The following is a 15,739-nucleotide window of genomic DNA, read 5'->3' as shown; positions in this document are numbered from 1 at the left end:
ATGGAGATTGCTCATGATTCTACAGTTAACTAACTCTATTTGGTGGTTGTGTTGTCTGTCTACAGCTGCATTGCGACTGCCTCGCTGGACCGCACCGTGTGTTTGTGGGACGCGCGCAAGATGTCGAAGACGAAGAACACGCCGCTGGTCACATTGCCGCACCACCGCAGTATCAACTGCGCGTACTTCTCTCCTCGTGATGGCGCTTGGCTGGTGACGGTGGGCCAGGATTCTTACATCGACATGTTCGACACATCGAGTCTTACGGAACGTAAACCCTCGGACAAGTCTGCGGTCACGCTGCCTGACTCGGTCCGCGTCCGACACAACAATTTGACGGGTCGATGGCTCACGAAGCTGCACGCGGCGTGGGACCCCAAGCGGCCAAACCAGTTCGTCATCGGATGCATGGAGCAGCCACGAAGGATCCAGATCTTCCGCGCTGGCCGCCGCCGTCCAGTGCGCGAGCTCAAGAGCGACAACTTTGCGTCAGTGCACTCCATCAACGCGTTCCACCCTCATCTCGAGTTGATCGCAGGTGGCAACTCGTCTGGTCGACTTGCACTTTGGCGCGGCAAGAAGACCGACAAAGCTGAGGTCAAGACCGAGACCAGAAGTAGAACTCGGGTGAAGGAGTGATCAGCCTAACGGTAAAGCACCCCTAGCTAGGACCAGCATTGAACACAATTTAACAATACCATACCCTCCTCATCACTTTCAAACTCTTGCATTCATATTGCTCTGTCGTTTACGAGTATCTTCCTACGGTGTTTCAGTGCTGTCGTCTTGGCGATTTAGTTGCCGCCGTTCTGCTCCTTTGCGAGTGATTTCTCGTACATTCCTACAGCAGCAGACACCATGAGAGCAAAGTTAGTGACGATTTACCGGTTGGGATGCACCATAGGTGGCCATACCTTTTCTTCGCAGCTCTGTGTGTTTCGTTTGAACCGCATCAAAGTGAGCAAGCAGCGCATCGGCATCGATACGTGGAACACCTGATGTTGAGGACGCCGGATCGTCGTTGCTTGACGTGCTGGATGGCGCTTCTCCGGTCTTGCGAGCCCGCCGTGAGTCGCCATTCAAGTCTATACGGCCAATGGCCGTGGCCATACTCGTCACGCTCGCAAGGCGATCCCGTAGCACACGGAACGCGGCGCTCTGTGGCAACAGCATCAGCAATCCATACAGGCTTTTGACCAAATCTGTGTGGTAGTCCTCCTGGATCTCGAGAAGCTGTAGCCGCATGTGAATGAAGATCGGTGACTCCAGCAGCTGGACGAGCTTGTCGATCTGCATGAGGAACCCCACGGACGCATCGATGTCCGCGAACTTGCTGATAAGCGCTGCCGATAACGAGTAGGACTGGGCGAGCAGACAGAGACTGAAAGCCGCGATTGGGTTATGACACCACGAACGGAAGAGCGCCGTGAACACTTGAACGTCGTCTTCAGACGCGCGTGGCTGGAAGCTGCGGCGCAAAATGTCGCGGAGGTGCTCCAGCTCGTTAGCGGTTAGCAAAATCAGGTTGAGGGTCTGCACCATAACGGCAGCGAACTCACTGTCGGCTTGACTATCCAGATAGACAGCTTCGGTCCCCAGAACCTTGGCAAAAATGAGGTAGATGCTCTTCGAGTCCAAGAGCACGCACAATTTACGCACGATCATGCTTCCTCGCATCTCCAGTAAGCGTCGGTCTTGAGCGAACAGCAGAAGAATCGAGTTCAGCACCTTCTCGAACTCGACTTTGTTGAGCGAGATGCGCGCGAGCACTTCAAGATCCAGCAGCACCACGCTGTCCGAGATGTCCGACAGAGTCCGAAGCAAGGCCGGCAGCAGCTGACCAATATGCGCCGACAGTTGGTTCGGGTACTTCTCCAGCAGCATCGAGATCCACCGCAGCGCAGCCATCCGCGTTGGCACGTGGTCGCTACTCAGCTCGGACGTGAGCTTCTGCATGAGTGGCAGCAACTCCACGTCCTCCGTCGTCGACTTGACGAGCTGCAACAAGTCGTCGTTCGCGCGCTCCGCCACCTGCCGAATCTCGTGCTCAGCGTCCGAGATGCAGTGCATGATGGCCGCCAGCAGGTCAGCGTAGAACTCCACGAGCTTCTCGCGTCCGAGGTTCACGAACTCCTGCACCCAGCTCACCGCCGTCAGCCTGTTGAACCTCTCCTTGCTGTTGCACTGTCCCACGAGAATGTCCACCATGCGTCCGAACTCCACGTCGTCCGTCTGCTTGATCTCCCTCAGGAACTCCGCCAGCGCGCTGTCCGCAGCCTGCCGGATCTCTCGATTGCCGTCACTCAGCATGTTAAACAGTCCGTCCAGGAACTCGGGCAGCCAGTCCAGCATGTCAATGTCGGGCACCGAGTCTAGCACCGTGATCCAGCCGACGAGCAGTTGGCGGATGTACGGGTTGGTCATCCTAATGTACTTGTGCAGCAAGGGGATAAACATGTCCACGTCGAAGTACTCGCTCTCGGTGACAATGTCCTTCACCAGTCTGTCCAGCAGGTTGGCTCCGTTCTTCACGTCCACGTCCACATCCGCGAAGAGCTTGCACAGTCCGTCGAAGATCTGGTTAAAGTACTGCAAAATATGGCCCCGCGCCACCTTGGCGATGTTGTACAGCGACTCGCACGCGTAGTAGCGCACGCGACTCTCCGGGTCGTCGAAGCAGTGCAGCACGGGCGGCAGCAGCTTGTCCAGGTACAGGTGCGCGTCGTGCATGAGGCCGATGGCCGTGGCCGCCAGCCCGATGAGCCCGCCCTTGCGGTGGTTGGCGTTGGACGAGCAGGCGAAGTCGTTGCCCAGCAGCTCGATGATGGCCGGGATGCGCTGGCGGCTCGGGTTGGAGGCGGCCCCGAGGGGCGCGCCCGTGTCCACGCTGCGCTCGCTCTCGGTGCCCGACGCGCCCACGTCCGAGTTGAGTCTCGAACTGGGCGAGTCCTGCGCGTGGATCAGCTGCAGCTGGTGCTGCTGGTGGAACTCGATGGAGGCCGCGTTCTCCTGCAGCTGCTTGATGAGGTTCTCCAGCTCCATGGCCGCGCCCTTGCGCTTGTCGTACGACCGGTCGCCCAGGTTGCGCATGAGGTTGGGCGACAGCGGCAGCTGCACAGGGAAGCCCGACGCGTCGGGCGAGTCGCCCCCGCCCAGGCCGAAGGGCATCGCCGCTGCTGCAGCCGCCGCCGCCTGCGTCAGCGCCGACTGCGGCAGCATGGGCGACGGATCCGTCGGGTAGCTGGAGCTGCTCATGGTCCTTGAACAGGATGGTTTTCTGCAATGAAGGTGGAAGAGGGGAGAGATGGGTACATTGGTGTGGAGGACAAAGAAGTGGAGTTGGTGGGGTGGACCACGTAAAGGCAAGTTGAAGTGGTGGTTGAAATGAAGATCGTTTGTCAAGTGCTGCTGCCACGCTCGTGATCGCCGGCTACTTACTAATAGGCACTATAAGGTTACCGGCAGTCCGTGGTCCGGTAACCCCGCGCAACCCACCGCTGCTAATGACAACGGCATCAGACGGAGTCGCCGCCAGAAGCACCACTGCGCTGATGAACACTCCGAAAGCACCAATCTTCATCTTGAGTTTTTTGCTTGAATCAGGGAGGTGAAGTAATAGACGCTGGATCTAGCGAAGCAGAAGGGAGGGCAGGCTGGTATGAACTATCGTAGCTCGTTCGTTACCAACGGGCATCGGAGAAAGCAGCATGGCGGTTAGCTTCTTGGAGCCCAGCAGTAATTGCCTGCAGATTCAAATGCACCCATTGCGGGTGGGTGGGATTCTCGGTTAGAAGACGAAGACTCGTGAGCCGTGAAGCCTCAAACATCGTGTGTGTAGGGGGGGTATGCAGTGCGGTGACCTCACCCACAAGGGGTCTCAATTTACACTGCGAAATCAGGAACTTGGGGAAACACAGTAAGCTGTAACAAAACTTCCGCGATGTTTTGTTGGTATAGTCTGTACTTCAAATGCAACGCATATTGCAGCTGTTTGTGGTCGGCATTGCTATTAAGCCGAAAAGTGCACAGCCTGAATGTGTTGTTCAAGTTTCCAGACTCGGGAATCCCGAGCCAGCCAATCGTTCCACACATAAACAACAAACTTACCGACCCGGCTAGCAGGGACCGAAAGGAGTTTCCTGTGTGCCTTGAGTGCGTATTGGGTGTGTTGGAAACAGGAGAGACGCCATGTGAGAAGGACCTTGAACCCCTTCAACCAGGCCGAAGGAAAAGTCAACCATTCCCCAAATCCAAATGTACGTAGATAACCGTACGAATAAATCACACTTTTGGTTTGTTAAAGGAATGAGCTAGCTCTCTTTTTGTCTGGAGAAGAGAGATCTCGTAAAACGCTCTCGAATTCGAACCCAACAGAACCCAGCGCACCCATGTCGTGCTCAACTCGGACAGGCAAGAAACGGCCACCTCTGTACGAGTTTATACATCGCTAATGGAATGCTACTCAGCGAGCCTACCGCGTGCCTTGGAAACGAACGGCAACGGACTCGCGCTCGGCCCCGGGCGGTAGTCGCTCTCCCTCTCATCCATTCTCCAATTTCCCTTGATCTGCAGAAATCGCATTTCAAGCCGAATCGACCCAGCGTTCGCCTCTTGCCTTTCCAGAAACCTCTCTCAAGCACCAGCTCAAGATGAAGATCGGTTCCATCGCAGTCATTCTTAGTGTGGCGGTGCTTCTGGCGGCAACTCCATCGTGCGCACTCGGACCGAAGAAAAAACATCCTACCGGTGTGATTAGGCACGGAGAAGGCTTGCAAGGCGACAAGAGGATTCTCGTTGAGGAACCTGTTCACGTGGTGGACGACGGCGCTGTGGTGACAGCAGCAAGAAAGGGCAAGAAGGAAAGAATTCTCAAGAGAAGCAACTAAACGCTGAGCTGCTGACCGTCGTCATTGTGGCTACTAGTATAAACAGCAATTGCAGCATACACACACGGGCAGCCAACCAACTACTGTACTGTAGTAAAAAACAATAATCGCACATTCTTAGTTTGATGACAGTGGTTTGATATTATCTTGAACTTGGTCGCACTAAAATAGCTTTGGTGCACCATTTGCCTTGTTAAGTCGCTCTGTGTACAGGGATCAGCGTGCGTGGAACGCTGCTTCGCTCGTGGTCGGCCTACTTTCCGCCACTAGCGGCTCGGGGCTCCTCGTAATCTTCGTCCTCTTCCTCATCTACCTCCGACCCGTTGGCAGAGGTTGGCGACAGGAACAAGTGGATCCGAGATTGACCACGCAGCTCATCCTGGCGCTCGCTGTGTGCTTCCAGGTAAGCTTCACTTCCCATCTGGACAACCAACCACAAGTGACTATTAGGATTTACTCAAACATAGTCGAGAGCAGCAGTTTAGTACGAACCTCCATCAAGCGAGAAACCGTGCGATCGAACGCAAAGACCTCGTCAACATGCGACTTCATGCCAACATCGACTTGATACAGTCGCTCGGGGCTTTCCGGTGCCAGGCAGTGTAACTAGCGACCGCATATCACAGTAACTGTCAGCTCTCCAAAACAAATCTAGGAAACTGTAAATCAAATCCAAGAAAAACTTACCCGCACTCCCTTGTCGTACATGCAGTCGACGAATGTGATGAATCGCCGCATCTGATTGAGTCGCTCAGCGTTGAGCATGGGAATGTCGCTCACGAACACGACGGAGAAGGCTTCGGCAATGGCCAGGTAGTCCGCTGCTCCCAGCGGTTTATCGCACAAGTCACGGAACGAGAAGCGGCAGCAGCCGGCCTCCACGGCAGCCTCTGGCACGTGCACCTGGCGTCCTTGCGTCGTCACGTACGTCTCCACCGTCTCCTCTCCTTGGCAGTACTTCATAAATTCATAGTCGAACGCAGCACGCGTGTCCGGAGTAATAGGGTACTCGTACACATTGTCAGCGTGCACAGCGCCCTTCAGCACGCGGTAGTCCGTGGTCGAGTCCTCGAGCGACACGACATTGCACCGCTCTCCCAGCAGGTCGATAAACGGCACGAAGAGCTCTCTCTGCAGTCCGTTCTTGTACAGATCGCAGGGCGCTCTGTTGGACGTGGCGACCATAACGAAGCCTCTCGCCAGCAGCGCCGAGAAGAGCCTTCTCAGGATGAGCGCGTCCGCCACGTCCGTGACCTGGAACTCGTCGAAGCACAGCAGCCAGCTGTCCTCCAGCAGCTTGTCGGCGATGTGCGGGATCGGGTCCTCGTGGAAGCCCTGGCGCCGCAGCTCGTGCATCTGCTTGTGGATGTCCAGCATGAACTCGTGGAAGTGCACGCGCAGCTTGCGCTCCACGGGCACGTTGTCGAAGAACATGTCCATCACGAACGTCTTGCCGCAGCCCACGCCGCCGTAGAGGTACAGGCCCTTGGGCGCGTCGGCCACCGCCGGCTGCTGGGGCTTGTCCTCCTTGCCCGTGAGCTTCTGCCACCACGAGCCGGAGCTCGCGCTGGCCGCCGGCCGCGGCTTGGGGCCTCCGTAGCTCACGAGCTCGTCGTACAGCGCGTCCAGGTGGTGCACGGCGCGCACCTGCACCGGGTCGTACGTGACGTCGCCGCCGTCCGCGCGCTGCTTGTAGACGCCGTGCAGCACGTGCTGGCTGGACGGGATAGACGAGCTGCTCCAGCGCGCTGCTGCTGCTGCTGGCTGCAGTGCGTTGCACGCGCGCGGAGCGGCCACGCGTCGAGCGGTCAGTCGCAGCATTGCTGGGGTGTGTGGAGGAAGGAGGTCCGCTGGCGCTGGGCGGAGGACGAGCGAGCTGCGGCCGAACTGAGACGTGCGGCTCTGCTGGCAAAATGCTCAATGCGTGTGGTGTTGCGTTCGCCCCGATGATGATGAAGCGTGGTCGTTTAACGGTTTCTTACGTTACTTAGGTATGTGACTTGATATCACATACCCTTCGTTAATCGATATATAGATGGAATAGCAAATATATGTATGCTGCACTGTGTAAATGCATCAGACGCAAAATCGGATATGTTTTTTCGCGAACAGCTCAGAGCCGATGTTGAAGTGGACGCTGATTGGCTGATTTCACGCGTGGGTGCCAGAGACAGGGACACTCTCGTCTAAGTACGACGTGCGCATGAGCGGTAGGCACAAACATCACCCGAAAGGACGAACAGCGCCGTGCTCAAGCTCTGTGTGTGTATGAGCGCTTGCCTTCACTGCGTACTGTATTGGATCTCTGTGGCAACTGACAACGAGTCGCCGACCTTCGAGTCCCAGTCGAGCGGCCTCGGAGTCTGCTTGTCCCGCGCCTGTTTTCCGGTGCGGTCGAGCGTGCCGACAGCAAACGAAAGATGCGTGCCACTTGACGACGATCTTGTGGCTCTCCGTCGCGTCGCGCGATGAGTTTAAGTCGGAGTCCCTTCACGGACGAGGAAGAGGAAACAGTCAAAACGCTCGGTCCGTGAGCGCCGCGTGACGGCTGGAGACGCCGCTCGTTCAACTTCTTCCTGCTGAGAGGAAGCGGCAGGGAGATACGATACACGGACGCAACAGAATTGCTCATAGTGAGAGAAGTGAAGGGGGAAATGTACATGGGGAGCCACTCGGGCTTAAAAAAGTAGGAAGCTGTAACTGTGGAGAATGGGGAGGGAAGAGAGGGAACACTAATACTAAATGGGACACGGAAGCTGTAAGACGGACTTCATCATCGCGAGTTCTGCTGCAATGTCCGCGCCAAGACGCACACTAAGATACCAAGGAAAACAGAGTCAAGCACAGCAACAAATATGCAAATCACCTGACTCGTACGTACCGTGGCGTAGTGCTCGAACGCACTCCTCTATTGCCGCCGTGTTCTTGGAGGCCTGCGCGCCCTTCTTGTAGACTACCACTAATGCATCATTGCCTTCTACGACGTTCACTTGTATGCAAGAGTTGCGTCCGCTTTGGATCGTCATGGAGCTTACCCCGTCGCCCGAGAAAGACACTGCAGCAACACGAACAGCCATTCGCGTAAGAGAGGGCTCGATGTCACAACTCTCAATCCTCACACGACGTACTCATATCGATCGAGCTGTTCACCAGCGCCTGCAAATTCGCCAGCACTCCGATCGGGTCTACGTCTCCTGTTGCACATGTTACAGCGCCGTCCACCACCAGCATCGCCTTCAGAATCCCGCGCTGCTTTTGCACTGCTCGGACCGCAAACACCCAGTCAAGCGTTTAGTTTTCAAGCCCGATAATTAAGCTGCCTCCAGCCCAAACACCACTCACATTTCCTGACAATCGGCTTGACCGACTCGCGAATAACGCTGAGGATTCTGTACTGGAAGCGGTGGAAGTCCCGCAAGTTGTGGCCCATATTGCCCAGCTCGTCCCCGTGCTGCGCGATGAAAGCCGCCAGCAGCTCCTGCGCTACGAACGCCGAGAAGCTCGCGCCGTCCGTCGTGTCGTGAAACATGGCGCAGAAAACCTTGTGCTTGACGTTGGTCACCACCGTCACGGCCACTGGAAGCAATCGGAACACAAGCATCACTGCGTCAATAACGTCCCCACCCCCACCTTCCTAGCTCCACAACTCCTCAACCACAGCGAATCAACGCACCAGAAGACATCTGGATGTACGACACGGGCGCCCCGCTCGCCTTGTTGGAGAACTCGAGCATCGCAGTGATCAGGGAGCCCACCAATCGCGGCTGAAGCGCAGACAGCAGCACACATGGACGCACATTTCGTGTCATAACTCAGCAACCACAGCGAAATAGAGCACGAGTTGCATGCATAGAGCGCCGAGACGATGGCGGAGACGGGTACCTGGGCGACGGCGTTCGCGTACTCCTTGGAGAAGAGCACGATGCCGCTGGACGCCATGATGAGCACATTGCGCAGCATGGTCTTTGACTTATGCCAGGGGGAGTCGGCGGCCACTGGGGCTCACTATGGCGTACCGCGCGCCATAGAAAACCCAAGTGAGCCCGAAAATTTCGAGCAGCATGAAGTTTCTGAACCTACAGAATCAGATCCTGGAGATCTGCTCGCAGCCCATTGGTCAGCAGTCTAGGAACCGCGCAGGACATGATGGCGCCGATGGAGCAGGGGATCTCGAGCGATGACGCCTCCCCGACGGTGATTCAGCGCCTCCTGACGGACGAGCAGATCCAGGAGTTCATGGACCGCGGCGTGCTGGTGGTGCCCAATGTCCTGACGCGCGAGGATGTGGCGGAGGCGCGGCGAGGCCTGCACGGCGAGTTGACCAAGTACGGAGTGGTGCGTTGCAGCTGGAGTTTGCATTGATATCAATGGTATTTTATTAATGTCTGAGATATTGCAGGACCATGACAACTTGGAGGAGACGGGTGACAACCTCAAGAAGCTGTCGAGTACGGGGGGAGCTGGCGGCATTCTGGACCTGTTCTATCCGTCGTGGAGGCTGAAGGTGGCGGAGCACGAGAGGGTTTTTGCAGCCATGACGGATCTGTGGGAGGCCACGTACGCGCACAACCATCCGGACTTCCAGCACCCATTCGGGGACTTTGACGGCAAGCGCGGGTACATGTACATCAACCGCGTGTGCTATCGTGTGCCCGACGCGATCTCCAAGAAGTTTGCGGCGAAGAAGTCACGACCGATGCAGCGCTCGCTGACGCCGCACTGGGACTGCTGTCCGACCAATATGTTCGACTCGGGCAAGGACACGCCGCGGTGGCGACCAATTCAGTGCATCACAGTGCTGACCGACAACACGGAGCGCAACACGGGCGGGTTTGAAGCGGTGCCAGGCTTCCACAAGGAGTTCGCGGAGTACGCGGCTAAGAACCAACCAGAAGCTGTAGCTGCAGCGCCGTTGACAGCTCCGTTGCGTCGTCCGCAGGTCTGTCTCGGTGATTTCTCGCCTCTGCGGATGCAGGAAGACCGCGCGGTGATCGACCGATACCAGCACATTGGCTGCACAGCCGGCAGCGTCATCTTTTTCGACTGGCGCATCCCTCACGCCAACAGCTACAAGCACGTCGGCACCATCCCACGCGAGGTCATCTACACGGGCTTCATCCCGGACACGCCCATGAACTGCGAATACGTACAAGAACAACTACGCCGCTACAAGTCGCGCCTCCTGCCTGCCGACCACTGGCAAAAAGACGACGTTGATGCTCGCGTGGCGGAAGACTACTCGGCCCACCACTTCTCCGCACTCGGGTCTCGCCTTATTGCGCTCCACCCGTGGTAACATTCAACATGGCTACGATTTCGGTGCTCGCACCTGGTGCTTAGAACCTAGGACACAACCTACAGACTTCCTACATTGTGTACAGCTGGTGTGCACTCTGCTTGTCAACTCGCCGCGAGTCATTCGTCGACAATGCTGCGCCGCACATGGTCGAGCGCCGCGGCCTCAGCGCTGCGACGACGGCCCCAGGCCCTTTCCACAGCCTCTAGAGGCTTCACTGCACTCTCAAGACCCATATCCTCCATCGCTGGGGCTTCTTATGCAGCTGCAAGCGCCGACAACAGCAAGAAGCACGTGGTCGTGGGGATGTCCGGCGGCGTGGACTCGTCTGTGGCCGCGTTGCTGCTCAAGCGCCAAGGGTACCGAGTAACGGGCGTCTACATGAAGAACTGGGACCCCAGCGACGAAGAAGGCGAGTCCGCGTGCCCCGTGGACGCAGAGTACCTGGACGTGCAGAAGGTCTGCGAGCAGCTCGGCATCGAGGCGCAAATGGTCAACTTGGTGCAGTCGTATTGGAACCAGGTGTTCGCGCCCTGTCTGGAGGGGTACGAGGAAGGGCTGACGCCCAACCCAGACATCCTCTGCAACCGCGAGATCAAGTTCAAGGCGTTCACGGAATACGCCAAGAAGATCGGCGCGGACTACGTGGCGACCGGTCATTATGCTGCGTTGCGACCTGCTAAAGAAGGCGGACCTCCGAACCTCTGCGCGGCGAAGGATGAGACGAAAGACCAGAGCTATTTCCTGTCGAGCGTGGACGGACGAGCGTTCGTGAACGTGCTGTTCCCGCTGGGCGACATGTGCAAGACGGAGGTGCGACGCATTGCAGCGAGCGAGGGTCTGTGCACTGCGGCCAAGAAGGACTCGGTGGGCATCTGCTTCATTGGCAAGCGGAACTTCGCGGACTTCATCCACCAGTACATCCAGCGTCAGGACGGGTACTTTTACTCGGTGGATGGTGAGAAGATGCACAGGCACCACGGTTTCACTGCGTACACAGTGGGCCAAGGCGCTCGACTTCAAGGTATGAGCGCCAAGTGGTTCGTTGTGGGCAAGCGCAAGCCCGACCACTCGGTGATCGTGGCCGAGGGCACTCGAAGCCCAGCTCTGTTCTCAGACGCGCTCTACGCTTCTGCTGCGCAGTTCAACTGGATGGCGGGCGATCTGCCCCAAGAGCTCCGTGAGACCGGAAGGATGCGCTGCTTCTACCGTGTACGCTACCGTCAAGATTTGGACGAGTGCACACTTTCGCTCGTGTCAAACCGCGAGGCTCGAGCAGGTGCGAGCAAGCTCCACGACTGGCAGCCGGAGCCACTGGCCAGTGATGAGGATGTTGCAGGTAAAGAGCGCGAAGAGAGAAGCTACTTGCAGGTTGAGTTCGACCGTCCCCAGCGCGGTGTCACGCCTGAGCAGGCACTTGTGTTGTATCGTGCTGATGGGCTTTGCTACGGCGGTGGACCCATCGCAGCGGCTGGCAAGACCTACTACGAGCAACAGAAGCCTTTGGCAGATAGCGTGCATGACTGGCATCGACAAGGATAGTCGCTCTGGTCTCTAAACTGTATACTACGCAGTAGTGTAGGGAAGATTGAGATTAATCGTAGTCATAGTCCTCCTCCCACTGCTCTCACTGCTCGCGAGGTTGGTACCTTCTTATTCTTAATCTTCTTCTTCTCGTCTTCATCGCTGTCGACGATCATTTTCCTTGATCAATGCTGCGAAGGTGGCGACTGTTTCCGTGCTGCTTGATCTTTTTCGTCGCTGCGAGGAACGCGTCCAACGGGGATACCGTCGTAGCGAGTCGACGGTGCGGCTCCGTCTCGGCGTGGACCGACGTCAAAGCGTCATAAGCGCCCCAACCAGCATCATTTTCATCTCTGGGAAGTTTGTTTGAGTTGTTCACTTGATTTGGCTGGATTCGAAGTGAATTGGCAAGGGGGCTGGCCTCATCAAGGTCAAGGTTCCGCAAAGGAAGAAAGAGAGCAAGGGGCGAACTCAAGGCTCTTCATTATTGACATTTACGAGCCGCTTCAAAGGCTGCAGGCACTGTTATCCCTCCCATTGCGTCCTTCGATCAGTTGCCTGCTGGCTCGTGCCCGGCGATCTTGGGCAGGCTGGCCGTCACGAACTTGTCTTGAGCCTCCTCGGCGCGACGCGTCGTCGGCTTGATCTGGCCGATCTGAAGTCGCCCTTCGTCCGCCTGAGCGCCCAAGAGCACGCAGAGGGCGGTCGCCAAGGTCAGCAGGAAGCTCGTGCGCATTGCGAGGCGCGGACGTTTTGCTGTTCGAGCACTTGTGCGGTGCGTCTCCACTTTCGAAATGAATGAGGCGCAGTTCACTGCGGCGGGATGCGATGGCTACATTCGTTGAAGTTGGTGATAGGTACACAATCGCATAGATGGGTTGAAGCGAGCGTTGGAAGGCGTTGAGTCTTTGTGGTATGATCTTACCAAGTGAAGGATTAAGGTGAAGGTTTTTGTGCTGGTTGTACATTACACTGCGTTAGGGTGCTCGTCCTGATCTCTCCTCCTACCCGACTGATCAGGGTCAGCGTGCGCTGCCGGCCTACTTGCCGGGAGCCGGATACTGCCTCGGGATCCTCTTGATGCTGTCGTCGAACAGCTTCAGCTCGCGGTCGGCGTTGGTGTCGTGTCCAGTCCGGAGTTAACGAGCGCCGTCGATCTCCGCGTTGACCGGCGCCAGAGCGAGCGCGATGCAGCTCAGCACTGTCAGAGCCAGACTTGTCTTCATTGTAATGTGTGAGGTGAGGTTGCGGTGGTTGTTGCCTGAGGTGGCAAAAGTGAAAGTGAACGAACGACCGCGGCAGCGCGCTGAGTTTCGCGATGGAGGAATTGTCGGTGAGGATCCAGTGCGCCATGGAGCGTGCTACGGATAAAAATGTACTTGGAGGGAATTTTTCATGGGTTGCGAATGAAGCCCAATTTGCGCTGCACTTGCTTTGCGTCAGTCTGCTTAGTTCGCCTCCATGCAGTTTTGGGGCGATTTTTTTCTGCTGCCAGGAAATGCGGCCGTCGTACCGCACACAGTCAGCCGGATATCCTTACATTTAGGTGAACTGGGAGCAATGGGTTCCGGCAGAACTACTTGTAGAGAGCACGAAATGATGAAATGCATTGATGGATTAATGAGACGTGTCAACGATCCTACATCGACGTCAAGGTTCGTTCATGTAGGGAGCACCGTGAAAAGCACCATTGAAGACTACCAATTTGCCCCACAGACATCGAGTGACTTACTTTTTGCCTCTGCGATCAGCCAGCAGACGCTCCTCTCCGTTGTCCATCGCTTCGAACCTCCGCTTCTCGTCTCCGAGCAACACATTCCAGCTCTCGCCAGCCGTCTTTTCAATCCCGTCCGAGGCAAGAATCCTCGCTACTTGTCCCTCTCGCTGCTGCTTCACCGCCTTATTCGCTGCGTTGTCCGTCCGAAGGAGACGACCCGGGACGACGTCCTCGTTCGCAAGAAAACTCGGGTATGGGATTCTAGGCACTTCTTGCTCATCCGCTAGGAAGTCCGGGTATGGCGTACGTGGCACCTCTTGCTCGTCGGCTAGGAAGTCCGGGTATGGAGTCCGAGGGACGGCTTCCTCGTTCGCTAGGAAGTCCAGGTACGGTGTACGGGGGACCGCTTCCTCGTCCGCTAGGAAGTCTGGGTATGGCGTGCGTGGCACTGCCTCCTCCGTCAAACCTTCCGCCTGAAGGAGGCGACCGCCTTTAGATGGTGGGGGAGGAGCGTCCTCCTCCGCCAACGCACCCGCCCAAAGACGGCGAGGCGGGGCGATGGTCAGTGCTGCCGTCAAAGTTGTCATCATTGCGGCAAACGCAACCACTTGAGCGATCTTCATCTTGAACCGAGTCACCTTCACGCGTGTGTTTGCTTGCCCGCTTGCTTACTTCTTGGCCAATTCACGAATGCAACACGAGCAGGAGTCATCGCAGAAATCTTTATTGGCTTGGCGCGATCTTCCTAGGGGCCGCGGGTGTCCGTTGCGAGTCGCCGCGACGAAATCTTTATAGGTTTCACGCGATCTTAGCCGCGATCTCAGCCGCACGTTGAACGGCAAAAGTCAAATCGCTGTATCCTCGAAAGGGAAATAGTAAAAACAAAACTATAAACCTCGATATCCTCCTCCAACTCTGTATTTTTTATGGCAGAGTTGGTGACAGCATCGATGGTCCTACGAGGTGCCGGATGACAGCTAGAGCAGTCCATCCAATGCTTACATTTTGCAAAAATAAACTTCTTATTCGTAGTGTGGATTCACATGTCAAACATGGGTTCGGATAATTCGTTACACAGTTGCATGGTCGGTGTATCCGCGGGAGTCAGAGTCATCCGCCTTAAACAACGAGAGGGACTCCTCAAACAAGCACTCCATCGTTTCCAAGCATCAAACTCGCGCTTGACCAGAGGCGAGGTCGATAGACGTAACGTACAAGTCGCACTCCCGTTTACTTAAGTAATGACGATACGGGGAAAGAGCTCACGTTTTAGATCCCGGATATGCAGTCGGAGCCACCATTTTCAGTCCACCGAAGCAAGGGCCATCGACCAAGTGGGCGCGACCGGCCATAATTAATTCATCCAACAACATTCAGTACGACCTGTACCAGGGAATTTTTTTTTCATTCTCTCACCGGCTACTTTCCATTTAGTGGGGATACATTGCATTCTCGACAGCTACATTGCATTTCGGACGGATTAATTTCATTTCGTCCATTTCATTTCGTACTCTCCTCATTGTCAATACAGTATTCAGTTAAGTTCATCAATAACATTAAAAAAAGTTTTAGGACCAACTATTGGGGACCCGGGTGGTGGACCCGGGGGGTTTCGCAGTTCGAAGCTAGCTTGTACGGATACCCTTAAAGGGAAACGATGTACTCGGGCATCCCCTGCGCCTGCTTCGCAGCCGCAGCATCTGCCTACCTGGTAATCTACCACGGTACAACCAAGTGTACAAAGTTTGATTGCTTATTTTCAAAGGCATTGCCAGTTCGTATACATGTATCGTCACTCCAACGAATTGGTACTTCAACGATTGGGTTTGACAAACCCACCGTGATGATTCTACCTCCTCCTGCTCGTCGAATGAGGGCTCCACGGATTTAGTTTTAACTTTAGTTCTTTGTAGTTAGTAGAACGGTTATCAACAGCGAGGTAATCAACGTAATTTCCTTCCTTCCTGCTACTGAAATGTGCGCTGATGCCCAGACAGAATCCTTTATTGTTTAGATTGCAGTGTTGTGCTCGGAAACTTACAGGTGACGATAAAACAAAAAAAACGTGCATTCGAATAATTAGCGCTGCCAGGATAACTGCTCAACCAAACTAGCAGGATAACCCGATGGAGCCAGCAATTTGTTTCAAGTTTGATGAGTTAAAACTGAGGTCTAGATTTCGATCGCGTGTAGGAGTAGGATACACCGGGTGTTCGTCCTTCGCTTTGACGATGTCCACCCGGTGCTTCCTCTCGCACAGGAAGCGCGGCGTACAGCAACAACGTAGGAGCATTCAAACTCTGTTTGATAAAACAT

The 15,739-nt window shown here is 55.9% G+C and overlaps 7 protein-coding genes across 7 annotated transcripts; 3 read left to right on the top strand and 4 right to left on the bottom strand.

The window, feature by feature from the left end:
* Positions 1-120: 120 nt before the first annotated feature.
* PHYSODRAFT_520087 (hypothetical protein) lies at positions 121-639 on the top strand (the record flags this gene model as incomplete). The annotated part of the gene is made up of 1 exon (XM_009535281.1): positions 121-639. One exon carries the CDS (start codon positions 121-123, stop codon positions 637-639), a length of 519 nt encoding a protein of 172 aa, XP_009533576.1.
* Positions 640-794: 155 nt separating this feature from the next.
* Positions 795-3,255, bottom strand: PHYSODRAFT_520183 (hypothetical protein; the record flags this gene model as incomplete). The annotated part of the gene is made up of 2 exons (XM_009535280.1): positions 795-841; positions 915-3,255. 2 exons carry the CDS (start codon positions 3,253-3,255, stop codon positions 795-797), a joined length of 2,388 nt encoding a protein of 795 aa, XP_009533575.1.
* Positions 3,256-5,552: 2,297 nt separating this feature from the next.
* PHYSODRAFT_563705 (hypothetical protein) lies at positions 5,553-6,793 on the bottom strand (the record flags this gene model as incomplete). The annotated part of the gene is made up of 1 exon (XM_009535279.1): positions 5,553-6,793. Exon 1 carries the CDS (start codon positions 6,705-6,707, stop codon positions 5,553-5,555), a length of 1,155 nt encoding a protein of 384 aa, XP_009533574.1. The 5' UTR covers positions 6,708-6,793.
* An 866-nt stretch (positions 6,794-7,659) lies between these two features.
* PHYSODRAFT_317863 (hypothetical protein) lies at positions 7,660-8,846 on the bottom strand (the record flags this gene model as incomplete). Its single annotated transcript, XM_009535278.1, has 6 exons — positions 7,660-7,700; positions 7,753-7,941; positions 8,015-8,146; positions 8,229-8,462; positions 8,560-8,650; positions 8,769-8,846. The coding sequence occupies 6 exons, from the start codon at positions 8,844-8,846 to the stop codon at positions 7,660-7,662; spliced, it is 765 nt and encodes a 254-aa protein (XP_009533573.1).
* Positions 8,847-9,122: 276 nt separating this feature from the next.
* Positions 9,123-10,182, top strand: PHYSODRAFT_521029 (hypothetical protein; the record flags this gene model as incomplete). The annotated part of the gene is made up of 2 exons (XM_009535277.1): positions 9,123-9,221; positions 9,286-10,182. 2 exons carry the CDS (start codon positions 9,123-9,125, stop codon positions 10,180-10,182), a joined length of 996 nt encoding a protein of 331 aa, XP_009533572.1.
* Positions 10,183-10,328: 146 nt separating this feature from the next.
* PHYSODRAFT_563700 (hypothetical protein) lies at positions 10,329-11,724 on the top strand (the record flags this gene model as incomplete). The annotated part of the gene is made up of 1 exon (XM_009535276.1): positions 10,329-11,724. The coding sequence occupies exon 1, from the start codon at positions 10,489-10,491 to the stop codon at positions 11,722-11,724; it is 1,236 nt and encodes a 411-aa protein (XP_009533571.1). The 5' UTR covers positions 10,329-10,488.
* A 1,710-nt stretch (positions 11,725-13,434) lies between these two features.
* PHYSODRAFT_521070 (hypothetical protein) lies at positions 13,435-14,010 on the bottom strand (the record flags this gene model as incomplete). Its single annotated transcript, XM_009535275.1, has 1 exon — positions 13,435-14,010. The coding sequence occupies one exon, from the start codon at positions 14,008-14,010 to the stop codon at positions 13,435-13,437; it is 576 nt and encodes a 191-aa protein (XP_009533570.1).
* Positions 14,011-15,739: the final 1,729 nt, after the last annotated feature.

This window comes from Phytophthora sojae (assembly GCF_000149755.1).
Source record: "Phytophthora sojae unplaced genomic scaffold PHYSOscaffold_8, whole genome shotgun sequence".
Classification (NCBI taxonomy): domain Eukaryota; phylum Oomycota; class Peronosporomycetes; order Peronosporales; family Peronosporaceae; genus Phytophthora; species Phytophthora sojae.
The sequence above is the reverse complement of the archived record's forward strand: the minus strand, read 5'-3'. Positions and strand labels throughout refer to the sequence as shown.